The 18,564-nt window shown below is 39.7% G+C and overlaps 1 protein-coding gene across 3 annotated transcripts in view; it reads right to left on the reverse strand.

Moving 5' to 3' along the window:
- Positions 1–984: 984 nt before the first annotated feature.
- Positions 985–18,564, reverse strand: part of TRPC3 (transient receptor potential cation channel subfamily C member 3) — a 45,784-nt gene continuing 28,204 nt past the window's right edge. For 2 of the 3 annotated variants that reach the window (XM_069855168.1, XM_069855166.1), the window contains exons 4-12: positions 16,877–17,041; positions 13,445–13,661; positions 11,495–11,728; positions 9,897–10,161; positions 8,983–9,178; positions 6,881–7,090; positions 4,507–4,590; positions 3,407–3,482; positions 985–1,868 (exon numbers count right to left, since the gene is read on the reverse strand). In XM_069855168.1, the coding sequence (XP_069711269.1) occupies positions 1,726–1,868; positions 3,407–3,482; positions 4,507–4,590; positions 6,881–7,090; positions 8,983–9,178; positions 9,897–10,161; positions 11,495–11,728; positions 13,445–13,661; positions 16,877–17,041 (1,590 nt within the window). In that variant the 3' untranslated portion in view covers positions 985–1,725. Of the gene's footprint in view, positions 1,869–2,282; positions 2,319–3,406; positions 3,483–4,506; positions 4,591–6,880; positions 7,091–8,982; positions 9,179–9,896; positions 10,162–11,494; positions 11,729–13,444; positions 13,662–16,876; positions 17,042–18,564 lie in introns of all 3 variants that reach the window. The other variant, XM_069855167.1, reaches the window with a different exon arrangement.

The raw sequence follows: 18,564 nt of genomic DNA on the forward strand, positions 1-18,564 counted from the left end.
AAAAGGAGAGGAGAAAGAAAAGGAGAGGAGAAAGAAAAGGAGAGGAGAAAGGTGAGGAAGAAGGAAGGAAGGGAAAGGAAAGGAGAAAGGGAGGAAGAAAGGGAAGGAAAGGGAGGGAGGGAAAGAGGGAAGAGGAAAGAAAGGGAAAGAAAGGGAGGGAGGAGGGGAGGAAGGGAGGGAGGAAGGAAAAGAAAGAGGAAAGAAAAGAAGGGAGGGAAAGAGGGAAGAGGAAAGGAAAGAAAGGAGAGGAAGAAGGAAGGAAGGGAAAGGAAAGGAGAAAGGAAGAAAGGGAAGGAAAGGGAGGGAGGGAGGGAGGGAAAGAGGGAAGAGGAAAGAAAGAGGGAGGGAGGAGGGGAGGGAGGAGAGGAGGAGGGGAGGGAGGAGAGGAGGAGGGGAGGGAGGAGAGGAGGAGGGGAGGGAGGAGAGGAGGAGGGGAGGGAGGAAGGAAAAGAAAGAGGAAAGAAAAGAAGGGAGGGAGAGAAAGAGGGAAGAGGAAAGGAAAGAAGGGAAAGAAAGAGGGAAGGAATGAAAGAGGGAGAAGGAAGTATAGGAGGGAAAGGAATGGAGGAGAGAGGGAGTGAGCTGGTCCAGTGTAAGGAGGGGGAAGGGGGAGAGGGAGAAGGGGGGAGAGGGAGAAGGGGGGAGAGGGAGAAGGGGGGAGAGGGAGAAGGGGGGAGAGGGAGAAGGGGGGAGAGGGAGAAGGGGGGAGAGGGAGAAGGGGGGAGAGGGAGAAGGGGGGAGAGGGAGAAGGGGGGAGAGGGAGAAGGGGGGAGAGGGAGAAGGGGGGAGAGAGCAAGTTGGTCTGGTGGAAGGAGGAAAGGAAGGAAGGAAAAGAAAAAAGGAAAAGAAAGAAGGAAAGGAAGGAGGGAAGGGAAGGAGGGACTAGGCCCGGTAGTGCATGGCAGCGTGTCAGGTGGCCTGGGTCCTGCCCAGTGACCCCGAACGGGCAGGAAGACAGGGAACACCATTAAAGTAGGAATATTTTATTTAACAAGGAAGCATCAGAGGCACTGTTGAGCACAGTGTAACAAAATACCAGCCCTGCACGGAGCCCGAGTTTTAAAAAAATCATTGCTACCACATAGAGCGCGGCTGCGGACGGAGTTCACCTTCCCCAGAAGTTGTTTTTTTACAAAAAATGCCAGTCCTTCCTCTGGAAAGTAAATACTGAGTTGGGAAATGGGAGTTGGGGTATGGTACACACATGTTAAACAGCTTGTGTTCACAGCAACCTGATTTTCATCAATTCCCCGGGATCACAGCAACAGTTCTCAGCTTGACACACTGTAGTATCGCTAATAAAGAACCAAGATTTCAAATATTCTTCCACTGATGTATGGTATTATGGGAAATCCTATTCATACCCAGGAACAGAGTACTGCACTGTATCTGTTACACTAATTTTTTCTTGCAAATTTAGTGTAAAGAAGTCTCAATATGTGTTGACAAACCTGTTAAAATATCAGCAATTCATACCATTATACTTTTTAAACACAGAAATGCAAAAACAAATTATGATAGTTCTTGCTTTCAGACAATTAAAATGAAGAGAGCAATCTTTTCGTGGTGAGTTAATAAAATATCCTAAGACTAAATTCCAGAGAAGCTGTACATTAAGTTATTTAGTGCTAAAAATCTACAATACATTTTTCAAGTATAAGATACTGAAATATTATTGCCAATAAATAGTTGTGCTGTAGTCAAAGCCACGGGTCCTCTGTCGAATCATTCACACCTCAGCATGTTAGGATTTAGTTTCTCACTGAGTTTATGGATCAGAATTGCTAACTCCTCTGTTGCTTGGGACTTATCCTCCAAAAGTTCGTACCGAAGACTAGAGATATCCTGTTTGATTTCCTTTAATTCACCTGTATTAATCATTGAAAGAAATACTTGTTAGCAAAGTTGAACATTCATTAAAAAGTGTTCCCTTACATCACATCAGTGCCTGTTTCACATTATTATCTCAAGGTACAGGGGTGGGGCAGAGGTTTTACCTCTTCTTCCTTCTCAGTGGGATGAGTGTCTCTCCACCCCTAAATAGCACCAAAGGTATTTTAGCAGTCCTTTGAACTCTAATGCTGTGCCCCGTGTGTATACACGACACCAAAGATTCAAAAAGCGCTTTACACTAGTTAATGAATTAATCACAGCAACCCTGCGGAACAGCTGGTAAATATTAGTATCCCCCTTTCAGAGAGAAACAGGAAAAGAGATTTGTTCTGAAGTGATGTGCCAAGATCACACAGGAAAAGTGTGGCAGAGCTGGCAATAAAACTCACAGCTTCTGAGTCTCTCTCCTCTTCCTTACCAATATCCTTTGAATTAGAAAAAGTCAACCAATTTAAAATGTTACAATTCGACATAAGTACAAAATGTGCATTTAGAAGAAAACAGTTGTTAAGGCCAGGCTCACAACAAGCAACAGCAAGTTCATTGTTACAGGATATTAAGTTCAAGAGCAGGAACTTTTTACAGTATTCAAATACTGTTCTTCCAGCACGTGCGAGGTGTGTGAATTCTTACACAGTAGCCACTGCAGGAAATGATTTGAGACATCCCTAGGCTTAGGTTTAATATAGCTGCAGTACATAAGAATGCAGAAGTTTTCAATTTAGAATAGAGCAGACTTCAAAAATTGTAGCTTCGAAGTCTGGATCTATACTTGGGGTAGCAACAAGTAAAAAGCTCTTTACTGTGAGGGCAACAGAGAACCGGAACAGCTGCCCAGAGAGGTTGTAGAGGTTCCTTCTCTGGAGTTATTAAAAACCTGCCAGGATGTGTTCCTGTGCAACCTGCTATAGGTGAGCCTGCTTTAGCAGAGGGTTGGACTGGATGTTCTCCAGAGTTCCCTTCTCACTCCGACCATTCTGTGACTCTGTAAGATGGGCATGACACAAAGAACACGACATCTTTCCTTTGCAGCTGAACACTGAGGTTCAGGGGCTTTGTAAATTTTCTCACCATGCAGCTTTGTGCAATTTCACAAAGAAGTATTCCGTACAGCTTTACGAAGGAAGGTAATACAAGTAGCTCATGGTGTGAAGTGGTAGATTTATATGCTCAGCTGGACAAGACAGAAATATGTCCTGCAGCTCTGACTAGGGCTCTGGAAGTGTTAGTGCCTTCTTCACAAATTCCCTCTGTAACCATGTCTCATGACTGTGCCCTCTTTTTCCACCTGTAAAATGGGGCCCATATGTCTCAGTCCTACTCCTTTGCCTGTACTCGGCCATTTTTGTTGTCACAGGCATAATTCCACTACCAGCTATCAGAGTTCAGTGCATTTAAAGGAGAAATAACCCCTCTTTTTACCTGAAACCTCCATCCACCAGTGTAATACCAATTCCTAACACAACACAACAAACATTTCCTGAGAATATTGCAAATACAGGCTCTTTCTTACCTTCATTTACTTCGTCATTTTCCTTGTCCACTTGTGCTTTCAGAACATAACGTTTTATCAGTCTTTTCATTATTTGCTGCCAAATTAAAACAGTTACAAAATCAGGTGAGCACATATAATTAAAAACTATTCACTTTTCTCTGTCTCCCTTCCATCTATGTGAGTGAAAGAGTGAATAGCCCCAGATCAAAAGTTGCCTCATATGGGCTTTTTTGGTGACATCTTGCAAATCATCGCTACAATAAAGCACCTTTCTCATCCAATCACCTCTTATTACAGTGCACTGCAACTTTTGGTGGGGAACAGGATGACAGGAAAATATGTCTGAACACACCTAATTTAGGCTTTAAGTAGCTTCAGAATAGGTCTCCTCTTTGTTAAACTCAGTTCATATGTGAAAGGATGTGTTCTAGTAAGATATAAATTTTTACCTTTTAAAAAGAAAGAAAAAAGAGTTGAGATTTTACAGTGTGACAGTACAATGTCAGCTATAAAGGATTCATTAAGCTTATATTTATATTTTTATACCGTAACAGCCAGGGTTTGTTGTATTCTTGTCCTGCGTTGCCACACCTCATCTCATGCAGCTTGTCTAACAGAATTTGCACAGGCAGACCGCATACCTTCAACATTTTCATTAAGGGAGCAAAAGCTCCTATTTATTCTTTTATTTCTGAGCTAGAAAACAGGATGGTAATACCTGGCAGACTGTTCTCACCAGAAAGGAGCATTCCCCTCTGTAGGAATGTTGACTGTCGCATCTCAGATCAGGAGAAGAAAGGAGGGGAAAGCAAAGCTAACCTACTTAGCTCAATGCTTTCACATTCCTTTTTCAGAAATTGGCTGCAGACATTTGCTCCTCATGCTTTCCAAACCGGGACATGGAAGGAAAACTTAAGTTTTCTGTGGGCCAGTTTTTCAAACACCTCACATAATGGGACTTGAACAATAACTATCTTTTTTTTTTTTTTTCAGTAGCATCCCTGAGTTTGATTTCTACACGAGGTTTTCTTTATTTCAAATGTACTTGAAACCCAAAATTCTGCTAGTGCCTTCACACAGTTCTACTATGCAAAGCAGTGGCCACTGTATGTACTTACTTGATAGCGTGTTGGCTGATTAAGAATGCTGTTGAAACTGTGTGATTCAAAAACTCTGGAGTTCGACTGAGTGAAAAGGTTTAACTAGGAAGAAATAAGACATAATTAAAATATATTATGGAATTCACAGTTACAATTCAGCTCCGTTTTTTCTTGGGGACACCTTGGGGATGTCTCCATAGTCACTATATCAGAATATTATTTCTAAAAACCAGATTGTCTTATGTGTTGTTTTGGGTTTTTTTCCTAAACACTAAGAGTTTTAGCCATCCTGTTCAGGGCACAGTTTCAAAGCAAATGCGCTCACACAGCTGAGGAAATAATGAATTATGACTGGGAAGCAGGAATGAGTGGCAAGAGCAAGGAATCAAACCCTCCAGTTCCTGAAGGGGACCTTCCAGTACCTGAAGGGGGGCCTACAAGAAAGCTGGGGAGGAACTTTGTAAAAAGGCTTGTAGTGATAGGACTCGGGGCAATGGGTGTAAACTGGAGCAGAGAAGATTTATACTAGATGTAAGGGAAGAATTTCTTCACCATGAAAATGGTGAGGCACTGGAACAGGTTGCCCAGGAAGCTGTAAATGTCCCATCCCTGGAGATGTTCAAGGCCAGGTTGGATGGAGACTTGGGCAACCTGATCCAGTGGGAGGTGTCCCTGCCCATGGCCGGGGGGTTGGAACTGGATGATCTTTAAGGTCCCTTCCACCCCAAACCATTCTATGATTCTCTGAACTGGCTTTAACAAAAATCTGTTATGGATCTACACTCTTAAGCATACGCTTAACCACAAATACATGCTCAAAACCTTTTCTGCTTAGTTCAAAGTGTTTTTCCAAACACAATTTTCAGGAATAGTAATGCATTTAGAAAAACGGTCTCTGTTCAGTTATTCAAGGACTACAAATCTATCAGATCCCAAATAATTGAACATTTTTTTTGTGGCAGTGGGCTAATAAAAAAGAAGAGGTGAAAAGCCGCCTTGGACAAGAGGGCTTTGTGAGTAATGCAGAAGGATTGTACTACCAAATCAGGAAACTAACCCTTCTCAGATACATTGGTGAGGGTGAAGTAAAAACGTGTATCCATAGAAACAGGTTCAAGCCCCTAATCTGCATCTGTCATGAATTTTCTGTGTGGCCAGTTAAAAGTCACTGAATCAATGACAGCTGGCCTCTCTGGTGGCGTAGAGGAGCAACTGAAGTCGAGCAGATGTGATGCTCTCATACCTGTCATGGGTTTTGTGACTATGCAGCATGCAGCCTGTCACTGCAGCTGGGCCACCACTGGGCTGGTTTTATCTACTCCAAGTTGCCCACATCCTTGTGGGCAATGAGATGATCAGCTCATCACCCTTTTTTATTAGAGAGTGGGAAAGGATTTATTTTTGCACGGTGTAATACACAGGAGGAGTGTGGACTGCTCTTTTCAGAGAAAAATCATTTAGCTAGTAGTTAGAGGAAAACTCCACCTGACCTGTCCCAGCAGTGACTCAAGACAGGATTTTAGTTCTTTAGTGACTCACATTCCAAGTATGATACTAGTACCGCTGTGTGATATGTGAGCACTACTGAATGCTTCGTTCTGAAAGTGTATCTGAGGGTAATGAAGTTTCTTTGTTTTGTTTTTTTTTTTAAACACATCTTCTGTACGGTGACTAGAGAGAATTAATGAAGTTCAGGCACTTGGAGCCCTACAGAGCAAAAGATGAGCAGTCAGTACCAAAAAAGTGCTTCTAGCTAAACTGATTTAAACTGATGTTTTTATGAACATATATTTACTTGCACTGCCTACAGAAAAATGGAAAAAATTATTTTTTTACTGAAGATTCGGGAACACTAACAGATCAGAAGTCCTAGACTCCGAAGAGATCCTTCAGAGAAGACGACCAGACTTGACGTTTCTGATCATTTACAGTACAACAAATAAAAATTATTTTTAAGGTATTGCCTCCAGTCTTTGTACTACCCAGGGCCCTGAGCTTAACTTATAAGAAAAGCCGCATCTATCCTCTCTAACCCGTCTGTGCCCCAGTTGGCCATTTACATCCCCCTGAACTAAAAATCTTTGTAGTGGAGGCTGAAACTATCTTCATTCAATATTTAGATCACGACTTGTGGGAATTATTTGTGTCTTTAAACACTCAGTTGCGTTTTTCCAGTCATTAGACCTTGCTGTCCAAAGAAAATTTATAGCTTTTTTTTTGATTTTATGCAGTACGCTTAGGCAGTTGGAAATATAAATCAATAAATATGAATGCTGGACTAATTACTGTCCTACCATCAGAAGCACAGGTTATACCCCAAAACTTGAAGAAAAGCAGAACGCTGGAATGGACACAGAATTCTTCACTGTAATGAAAATATTTCAGTACCTACCCTAGATTTGGAATTGCCCATTCCCATTTCAATGTCCTTCTGTAGCCGTCTCCTCCTGCACTTAGAGAAGTTAATGATCCTCATAATGAAATAGAAAAAAGATTTGGGGCTTGGTACAAGACTGAATGGTGGAGGCAATGTTTTTCCATCATCAAAATAAGACAACCAAAGTTTAGAACGGGCGAACTTCCACTCTACATCGCTGTCATCCTGTGTTGAGACATAAAAACATGCATGTGCTTTGTTTTTATGAAGTGCAAAGCTTCTTCCAAGTGAAACTTCTTTTAGGTATCGACTCTTTCTGGTTTTACATAAAATGTTACTTGCTTGCTAGTAACATTCCCAGTAGTTCTGCAAAAAATGCAGCCGCTCAAGACTATTTAAACTAAATTTTAATTGCCTCATTGACAATACTTATTTGGAGCATGCAAACCATTTAAACAAGTGTTGTTTTTGCACTGAGTGAGAGCCAACATATAAACGCCTTGCTATTTAAAGTGGAACTTTTTCGATTTTTAAAATCTCCTTTTTCTCATTAAAGTGGTCAAATGAATTTGTTACTCACATGAATTAGTTACTCATACAAGTGACACAGTGTCAGCTTCAAGGCAGACATGGTTTAAAATGGTAATACTCACACACTCACAGCTTTTTACATAACCATGAAAAATAACTCTGATTTATAATAGACTACAGAAAATACAAACTTTGTTGTCATGCACAAATTGTGTTAAAAACTGACAAACTGATTATGTCCTAACACATTCTTACTGAAATATTCCAAGACTGGACTTGGTTTACTCCAAAGGCAAAATGTTTGTTACTAGTCTTCTCCTGCTGAATTCCCTGACATTTACCACAAGTCCCTGGAAATGCTGGAAATAACATATCTTTTATGGCTTAGATATTTTCCTGTTAGTGTGGGTGTGCGCCAATGTCAATGTGAATGTGCTTCTCTTCTAATAGTATCAGAAACCATGGTCTAGAAACATTTAACTTTCACTTCAGCAACTTAGGATTTATTTTTAAAACACAAATATCTTGTCTACTTTAAATTTTCTGATTTTTTTAAATTGGATTTGGATGCTAAATACTCCAATTATCTTGAATAATGAAGATACTTTGTCATCATAATGAAATTCAAATATATTCAAGGTCAGGTAGGGTGGCTCTGAGAAACCTGATCCAGTTAAAGATGTCCCCGCTCTTGCAGGGAGGCTGGACTGGATGACTTGTAGAGGTCTCTTCCAACACAAAGCATTCTATGGTTCTATGATTCAAATAAAATGTATCTCTCTTAATAAGCAACACAGCCAATAACTTTGTTTGAAATTCAAGTATTCAAATGAGCAGTTTGGCAGGTGTGGAGAAATACTGCCACTGTGTTTTCAGGGCATGTAGCACAGCTCAGTAAATCTAGAATCGAGATGTAATGTTGTACCTAAAGTGGAAAGAAGTACGCCTTACAAACACAGTGCACAAGCATTGTGAAGTGTGACTCAGTCAGAACGATCTTGAAGATAAGCACCTGTACTTAGGTCCAGTGGCATATAAATTTAAGAAAGTATGGCCACATATCACTGCTGTGCATAATGGTCTAACTTATGCATATGTAATTAAAAAGTCTGAGGATTCGAACTGAAAACCAGATTTCCATTAAAGAGCATATCAAAATACATTTAATCCATATACTAATGATCTGTCAAAGACTGAAGCGCACTACATTAAGGAAACCTACAATAAGCATCCTAAGGAAACTGGGAATGAACCACTCATGTCTAAAACATTATGCCCAGCAACCTTATTTTCTCCTTCCCAGCAGTCTTCATTTGAATATTACTTTAGATCTGAAGATTTCTGGACAGATGACATCTCCTTAAATGCGTATATGCGGCACAAGTTTAGCTACTTATTCAGATCCTGTAAGGTTGTGCTGCTTGAGTGATTAAATCATTCAGTCCTAGGAACATAGTATTTTTTGTTTTCTCCTTTACTGAGGTGATCTCTTTACTGCATATCAAAAAGCCGGCATTGAAATAATTCCTAGTAATTCTGCCCTTTTTCAACACTACAAAAGAAAACAACTTGAGAGCAGAGCCCACCTCAATTTCTTGATATGAACTGTTGATCATAGCAATCAGCATGTTGAGGAGAACTACCACCATCGTTACGTTGTATATGCCATAAAGTACATAACCAATGTTCTCTATGAACTTATGATCATATTTGAGGACAACAGAGGTTACTTCAGACAAGCCAAATATTGACCAAAATAAGGTCTTGAAACTTTCTTCCACTCTGTAGGAAAAAAAAAAAAAAAGAGGAAGGCATTATTAGCTTCACGAATAAATACATAAGCTGTGTTTACAGTAAGTAATTAACAATCTTAAGTAACTTGTCTGTGAACCAGGTCTGTAGAGTACTAATCAAAACAACAAACATGCAAGAAAATATTTTTCACAATATGTTCAATTTTTCCACTGTGCTCCACCTATCCCTCATAGATAATAGAGTTGTAATAATACTTGTACATGCGAAACAACAGGAATTAGAAAGGTATTATATTTCCAGGTTTTGAGAACAAGCATATTCTCACTTCATTATCTTTGAATCTAGCTCTGCATAGGACAGAACTTCCGTGTGTCCCAATTAGATAGAGCCCCATTAAAGATTACAATTCTAGCGGCTGCTTTGGGGAAATGTCACTCAGAAGATACCAATAATATTTTCGTGCAATCTGGTGTCCACAAATGTGTGTGATTTAACATAATAGACAGGTCAAATTATTTTAGACTGCAATGAAAGCTTCCATTTCAGAAGTAGAAAAGAATTACTCTTTTGTATTCTGCTTCCTAAGGTTCTGAGATACCAACTTCCCTCTGACTTCAATTCTCTTCAGTTCTACTTTTATGCTAGAAAGAGTATGTAATATCTCATAGACTTTGTTGCCTTAGTGAAAGAAACCTGAATGCTTCATAGTGGTTTTTTTTTCACTGAAATGTAACTTCATACTTACGTTGTAAAAGCTGGGTTTAGTTTAGCTCCAAGGTAGTAGGAATACAGTATGAACATTCCAATCATGAATGCAAGAAATACCATAATAAAGAGGACCATAAACTTGAAGATGTCCTTAACAGTCCTGCCAAGTGAAATCTGTAAGGGCCCAAAACTCTCATTTGCAGGTAGGATATACGCAATCCGAGAAAAGCTAAGAACAACAGCAATTGCATAAAGCCCTTCAGATATTATCTGAGGATCGGAGGGGAGCCATTTATCTCTAGCTGGAAGATATAAAATATAGGGGTAAGTGTAAGGAGTTATTCATTTACCACAACCTTGAAAAATAAATCTTTGTAGGATTTTTCCATGAACGTCTCTGAATTTAGCCAAGACAGATATTTGAAGAGTCTCATAGTTGCTACTCTATTCCTACTTCAAGTCACAAATTCTGAAGTTACATTACCTTTTGCTAGAACAAAATCCTGTGCTTGAAGAAACATGACATTTTCTTCTAGTTTGCATTTTAACATGAGCTATATAACAATACATAATTCCTTATTGCTTTCCTTAACACGACTGTATTACTAGCTCTGTTAATAAGCACTATGCTAAAGCCAGTAATTTATTTGTATTTTGTGTGTTACTGATGGACAATTAACAGCGTTCGTTGATGAATAATTTCATTAATCACACCAAGCTCTGCCACTGTTACAAGTTCAGTATATAACCCAGTTCCCATTGAAATCATGAAGAATGTTGCCTTTCCTTCAATGGAAGTAAGATTATGGTTCTTACACATAACATGCACAGAAATAATTTATTTATATATAATTAATGAATTGTTTATCACATGAACTAATTATCTTAGCAAAATAGTACTGAATTAAAATGTTTTTCATATCAAAATACCACGTGATTCTAAATATGCATTTCCACATGTACAATTTCAGGTTGATTATATAGCAATTAACATAAATAACAAAACCAAGTCTGCTGTTATAATGTATCCAAGTTCATAAAGCATATGCTAAAAATACACCATCAGCAGCAAATAGAGCCTTTGCTGGCATTGCAAAAAGAGATTCATCACATCTTTAATTACAATTTCTGCAGTGCAATAACTATTTAGTACTTGTATTCTATCTGAACAGATCTTTACTATGCCAGCATCCTTCCTTCAGCAGGAAATGCTGATCGATCCTTACAAATATGAGTATCAAGCAACTGAACCAACCCAAACAAATTCATATCAAAATCTTATCTGTTGTGCACTAAATGAAGTGTAAAATATAGCTTGCAAATGTTTAAAATCAAGAGGGTCAAATTTAGCTCCAGGATAAACAGTTATAACAAAATTACAGACAGCTATATTTGAACTGATTGTGCCTTTACGCCTATTGTTTGGTTTTAATATGTTAGCAGATTTACTCATCAAAATAGTGTCATAACAGATGTTGTTTAAATAGCATAGAAACAAAAATATTGAGGCAGGAACAGCCAGACAGTGCTATGAACACAAACATATACAAATATTCATCTTAAGGCTTCAAAATGCTTAGGCATCCTACCAGTTTTTCTATGTTAGGATCTGTGTTGCAGAAAAATTAAACTCACCATAAGTAAAATATTCTATTTCTGGAGGAAGCGTGACCTCAGAGAGGTCACTCTCCTCAATGTAGTTGTCCACGTATTGTTGTGCTTTTGTGGCCTGTAGGAATGCCAGAAGCCTTGCTGTGAAAGCGGCAATGAAGATGGACAGCATCCCAAAATCCAAAACATTCCATAATTGCAAAATATACTCTCTGGGTCCTTCCAGCCACAGCTCTTTGCATTCTGACCACATCATACCTGCATCAAGAAATGAAACAAAGCAATGCTGGACGAAATCTTTTCATTTAAAATCTCAGTATTCCCCCTCTTTGTGAAACCAGGCGGTACCAGTGGAGCAAAAAAATCACTTATTTTTAGTGTCACAGCATCATCATACACCTTGAGTGAGGCTCTCTTGGTTTCAATAGGGTTGATCAAATGGCAAAGTATTAATTGATAAGCAGGGATGAAGCTCAGACGTCTACCACACAGAGCAGCGTAGAGCCACTGCTTTGCAAGTATTACAGGCTAACAAGGTAACAGCACACTGTGCTTCTTAGGAAGGAAAAAATGTCCAATGGGGAAAAATAACTCCTCTCATTTCCTTACCATTTACATTCATAAAACAAGTCTGGTTTGGAAGGATTAATTTTTACAGAGGAGCACAACTACCCAGCTACACCGATGATCCAGTATAAATGGCACAATTATACTACTCGTTCTCCACCTTACAGAAAAAGATGCTTTTCTGCCCAGAAAGTGAAATTTGGCTATCTGTAATTCAGCTTTCTTACTTAGGCTTCTCCCCAGAAATTCATTTACGTGGGATTAATCTGGATCATAGCTTCAGCATAACCTAGGGATGTAGTTGTTGGGAATCAAGACTTTGGTTTTTTTTACTTAAAGAGTTTTAGGAAAATAAAAAAACCCAAACAAAACAACAGCAACAACAGAAAAAAACACAACCAAAAATTCCTAACAACAAAACTACATCCCCACACCTTTTTTTCTTGCTTCCCTGGTTGGGTAACTCAGCGGGTAACTGCTGCCATCCCAACCATAGGCACAAAAGCCACGCACTGGATTGACTTGAGGCTGGTTGTCTCTGAGTGCCCAAGTCTCACAGGGACTGAGTCCAAGACCACCAAAATCTCAGTCCTTGACTTCTATCAAATGAAGAGCACATGCTGGGCCCACAAGCACATGCTGGGCCTCCCAAAAGGCAGCATACATGGGATGTGCATCTCCCTACCCCAATATGGTTTAAGAGAAAGCAGTACCAGGAGATACAGGTGATTCACAAAGCAGAACGAGGCACCATCAAGTAGCAGTCACAGTAACACTTTTTTTGTCTTCCACAGCCCATAAAAGCTGAGAATGCTTCATTATCATGCGGCTAAACTGACATTGTGCTGCATAAAGCACCTGACCCTGATGAAATGCTAGAAGACAGCATTTCCTGCCACACGAAGTTTCAAACAGGCTGACAGCTGATCAAGAACTGAATGATGAGAAGTGACTCATTAGCCCCTTGACACTGGCAGAGACTGTGATGTCCCCAAATGCTACCTTGGCAGCAATGCCACATCAGCACTGATGTGCTAGCACACTAACACCAAGCAGAAGAAACTCCTGACCTTCTGGCATGTATAGTGTCGGCTTCCCGATGGTACTTAAGAAAAACACTTCAGTAAAGTATAATTTCTGTGGTGTTCTCTTCAGGAAACCTGAGCTCCTGTTACAAATGCCAGACTTACCAAACCATGCAGCAAATCAGCAAACAAAATTTTACCCCAGGCTGCAAGAGGGAGCAGTGCAGAGAAGCTCTGATGCTTTCACCAGTTCGAAAGCAGTTATCTGCCCTAAGGGATTACTCTGGAGCAAAGATTTGGGACCCGGGCTCCTCTCCTTTCTTTTACAATTTACAGCTGCAGGAAAACAGTTGACATAAAGTTGAAGGGGTGATGTACATACCAAGTACCCATACCATGATCAGCATTTCTGTCCAGGTGAACTGGGTGGTCTTCACCCTAAAGATCTGCTTAGGGTAATCTGTAACAGTGACGTTCGGTAGCGTTGTTATACCCTCAAATCTGTCCGAAGCATTGAACACCAGCAGGCCTAGGAAAATAATGAAGGATGCTGCATGTGCCACAAATTTCATAAATGGGCTTCGAAGAATTCTTCCAAGCTGCAAAGGCAGAATGAAAGCAGTCACTCAGTTTTCTCAAAGAAATGAACTCTTTCATCAGGTATTTCAGAAGCATAAAAGGCTACTCAGAGCTCAGGACAACTTCATTTTGAAAGGATACTCTTCCAAGGGCACTAACTATGACTCTACCATTTCACACAAAAGTCTCCCAAAGGCAGCTTTATGGAGTACGCTGTCCTCTTAGAGGGTGTTTGCGCTATTCCATAAACTCTAGATGGCAATATTTGAAGGGAAACACTCTGAAGAATTACAAATGTACCACGGCTGTGACCAGAGTTTGATCTACCGCCCACATATACCAATGAGGGCAAGAAGCAAGCCCACAGAGAAGAAATAGATATAATCCCCCAGTAGCAAAATGCCTTCCCTACCAACAAGAGCGAACTACTAGCTTGTCTATGACTATAGCTTTAGGAAAAATTAGACTCATCTCCTCTCTGGCTACTGTATTCCCTCCACAGAATGTTCAGAGCTCTAAGCGCTAAATACTTGTGTTAACTAAAAACAGTGACTGCTCCATCACAATGGACTAAGGAGGACAAGCTCAGAAATATTAATATTAATCAGAAATATCAAATAAAATAAGCTGATTTTATTCACATCTGCACCTGGTAGAAGGACAAAACAGCAACAGCAGAGTCAGTCTGCCTACAGCAGAAGAGAGGACCGACAGCCTCCAGAAGATGCACTGGAAAGATGCAGTGTGCCTGTCGCTGTTAATCACCGTATGAATAGGAAGAGTCTGTGATCCCATCAGTACTAGCCTTATCCTACAAGCTAACATCAGAAGTTCCAAGCTCTAAGCCCTCTCCTCTGAGAGCAATACTCCTTTATTTAGGCAGGAAAGGTCTGGTGCGGGCAGTGTTGCTGCAAGTCCCCACTCAAAACATACAGGTGTCAGTGAGGCTGTGCCACAGGCAGCAGTCTGTGCTTTGGCTCCAGCACAGAGATAGCACTAAGATTCCCTAATGATGCTCTTTGGAGACCTCCTCTAGAGAATACACGTCCTTCCCAGCCGAACTCCCTTTGGGAGGACCAGTACCTTTGTAATAGACCCCTTTCCTCTGGCCTGGAGGGACAATACTTGTCCCATCTCTGCACAAGGTATAACAAGGTAGACGCCAGACTGACTTCATCTTAGCTGCTCCACGTTGCTTAAGGCCAAAGATCTCCTGTCTCCTCCAGTAGAACAGCACAATATCGTAGAATGCTTTGGATTGAAGGGACTTCTGCAGGTCACCCAGTCCAACCCCCCTGCAGGAGCAGGGACATCTTCAACTGGATCAGACCCCCACCCAACCTGACCTTGAATGTTTGGAGGGAGGGACCCTCCACTACCTCCCTCTGCAAGCTGTTACAGTGTTTCACCATCCCCATTGTAAAAAATTTCCTCCTTATATCCAGTCTAAATCTACCCTCCTTGCATTTAAAACCATTACTTTTTGCCCTGCCACAACAGGCCTTGCTAAGAAGTCTGTCCCCATCTTCCCTGTAGGCCCCCTTTAAATGCTGGAAGGCTGCTAAAAGGTCTCCCCTGGAGCCTTCTCTTCTCCAGGCTGAACAACCCCAACTCTCTCAGCCTGTATGGGAGGTACTCCAGCCCTGCATCATTTTTGCAGCATCATATACTGCTCTGCACATAACACAAAACCTTTATTAATGTTAGTATGAAGTTCTAACGTGATAAACCATCACATACATCACTGATATTAAGTAATATTCCAAAATATCTAGTGATGAGCTGCATTATCAGCAGTATCATCTAAGACGCGATAAGCAAGTTCAGTAGAAGGCAAGCTGGAAGTAGCTTTCTTATTTCATGGAATGGTTTTCCTGAAACTGGGGTTACTTCCCAGCATACACGAGACAGCGTTTACTATCTGTGCAAACAATATCAGGTTCCTTTCCTGCTCCTGACCTTTCAAAGGCATTTTGAAATTACAATATCAAACAACTGATCTGAACATACAGTACCTTTATTTGACAGGAGCACTAAGAAAAATGCTGGTTGTTTCTGGTATTGAGAATTAAAGCTCAAGGACAAATGTCACTTTTCCATACTAGGCACCAGCTAAAAATACATCAATACAGTTCTATGAGATGGAGCTGTGAGTGAGGAATATCTTTACTACCTGTATTCATGGGAAGAGACATTTCAGAGAATAAGGAAAGTAGCAACACTATTTTCATAAAGGTTTATCTTTATATTACTTAAATATTTAACCCAGAGAAAACATCAGGTTCCCTTGAAATACTCAGGAGATGAGGAAAATCTTATCCTTTTGGAGGTGAACTAAGAGCAAAATATAAATGAGTGAAACTCTTATTTCTTTGTTGTACACTTGGTAAGGAAATAAAACTGAAATATCACATTCAGCATAGAAGTAAATTTACTTAAAATTTTATAAATGCTAATGTAACTGAGAAATCTTCCTTCTGATTTCCCCAAAATCTTTCAATGTGCTTCATTTGCAGACAATTCACAGACTATAAGGATTTCAAAGAAACTGCTGTGATTTTCATTGTGAGACCATCAGAAAAGCTGGAAGCACTCACGTGTTTTCATATAATTTTAAAGAGGTAGGAGTTTACAGTTACGCTCTTTTATGAATATACCTTACCACACGGTTGGAGTTCGGTGTTGAATTTAATGTCTGCTTTAGGGTTCACCTGGTAAACGGACCTCCCAGGGCAATGATAACAAAGATAAATACTTAAGATTAAGTAATCTTAAGTTTGGCACCAGTGAAGTCAACAGATGTTCTGCTACTGATTTATACGGGAACAGCATCAGATCTTGAGATGCCATTAGAGGAGACCTACTACAGAATCTGAGTGCTGATGTTCAGAAAAAATCTATTTTACCAATACAAGTACAATTACATAGCAGAGATTGTGAGAGCACTGTCTACAAATACATACATATATATACATAAAGCTCCCAGAGAAGGTTTTTTTCCTTTCTTCAAACTTACTGATTTCTTTTCATGTTTCATCACTGTGGTCCCATCTGCACAGTGCAAATAAAACAAACAGCGTCTTTTAGCTCAAGACTAGAGATTACTAGAAATAACACTAATTAGTTAAAATTTGGAAGCAGCAGAATCAGAGGTACAATACTGCATTTTGAAGGCCAGAAACTGAAAAATAGCTCCTAGAACAGTACAAAATATGTAATAAATAAAATTCAGTACCCTGCTACATGGTGCAATCCAATATCCGATGGCTAGAAATGGAAGGCCCAATGCCACAACCAGCACAACCAGACACTTGATAGCTATTGTCTGCTCCCGTAATCCTGAGAGATTTTCATACCAGATAGTCAGTAGCTGTTGCTGACAGTTTGGATGGGCTACAAACTGTAAAAAAAAAGAAAGAGAAGCAAGATATATTATAATTTATAAGAAGAATTATGTAACTGCTACATACATGATCATGATAAGTATCTGGTGTTACTTTAGGCCTTAAGAACTATGTTTGCTCTCCTTTACTTTGAAATAAAGGTTCATAAATAAAGAAGAAACTGTTGAGCTGATTTAAAGCAGCACTTAGAGAACAAGGCTCCACATGTGGACTGATAGAAGGCATCTATGCATTATTAGAACAGCTTTGCATGCCTGACTGGATGCTGTTGGAATTGAACCTCAGTCCTAACTTCCAAGGGCTTCTCAGCAAATCAAGCTGATGTGAGGTACATGCAGAATTTTCGTGGAGACTCACAGTTCTGCTCCGATCAAAGGAAACAAAGGAAATAAATGAAGCAAGAGTACAGCATGGAACTGTAAGCCTTACCAGAACACGGAGATGAATATTGAGCAGGTGTCTTCTCTCCTACTGCCATCAGTGGTGCTAGCTACTATCTCTACTTAGATGGACTTAGGATTTGAAAAATAGTCAGAAGCTCCTTTTCAACGGTTTTACATTTAGTGGAAAATAAAATTTAGGATTCAGTAACACAAGGAAATTCTATTCCGTGGACCAGATGAAAAGATGACCTTATGGTTTTGATGATGCTCTGAGGACTCTGTAATAGATTGTCTTTTGCTGTACAGCTTTGAATTTTCTCTAAGTTCATGCCTTTGATTTTATCTCAGCTGAAAAATTAAATCCTCAAATGTGAGTTTTCAAAAATAACTTTTCCTTCTTCACTATGTTAAGACTTTAAAGGACCCTGACTGTTATCACTATGCAGTCTTATGCTATTTGTTATGTTTTAATCAGTTAAAAGCTTAACAACACACTGCAGAAGGCTCAAATCAGACCTGACATGTATACTTTAACTACAAATATAACCATTTCTGTGATTTCTAAGCAACATAATTTTATTTTTAATGAATTCTTTCATGAGCTGTTCCTTTTATCGTTACTGATAGTTTACATTATTATTTATCAGCAATAAGTATTTGCTCATTTATTTCTATAGCAGAAGGACCAAAAGGTATCAAAAATAATAGAGGAAACCACAAGAACACATGTAAACACATGTCTAATAAATATAGTCTGATAAAATAACCAAAAGGTGATACATTCAGGCATTTAAACAAGAATGTCCTGATTGTCAGCAGTCTAAGCATACACAGCTACCACTGAATTTCAATTCATTTAATGTCAGGCCATTTTTGGAATGTTCAACCCTACATCCAAATTGTTTCTTGTACCCAGACATGGACGTATGACAGATGATTTTTGAATATACTTACTTTGTTTTGACCTAACTCTGATGTCTGCTGAGGCCAATGGTAAAATTTCAACTAACCTTAAAGAAGCAGAGCCAAGACCTCATCAAAGATGCAAACTCTTGCGACCAACTGCTTGAAAACAGCAGGAATGAAGCCAGACAAACATCAAGAGAAATAAATGGGGCATCAAGTGAATTTATTAG

The sequence above is a fragment of the Phaenicophaeus curvirostris genome, chromosome 4, assembly GCF_032191515.1.
Source record: "Phaenicophaeus curvirostris isolate KB17595 chromosome 4, BPBGC_Pcur_1.0, whole genome shotgun sequence".
Classification (NCBI taxonomy): Eukaryota; Metazoa; Chordata; class Aves; order Cuculiformes; family Cuculidae; genus Phaenicophaeus; species Phaenicophaeus curvirostris.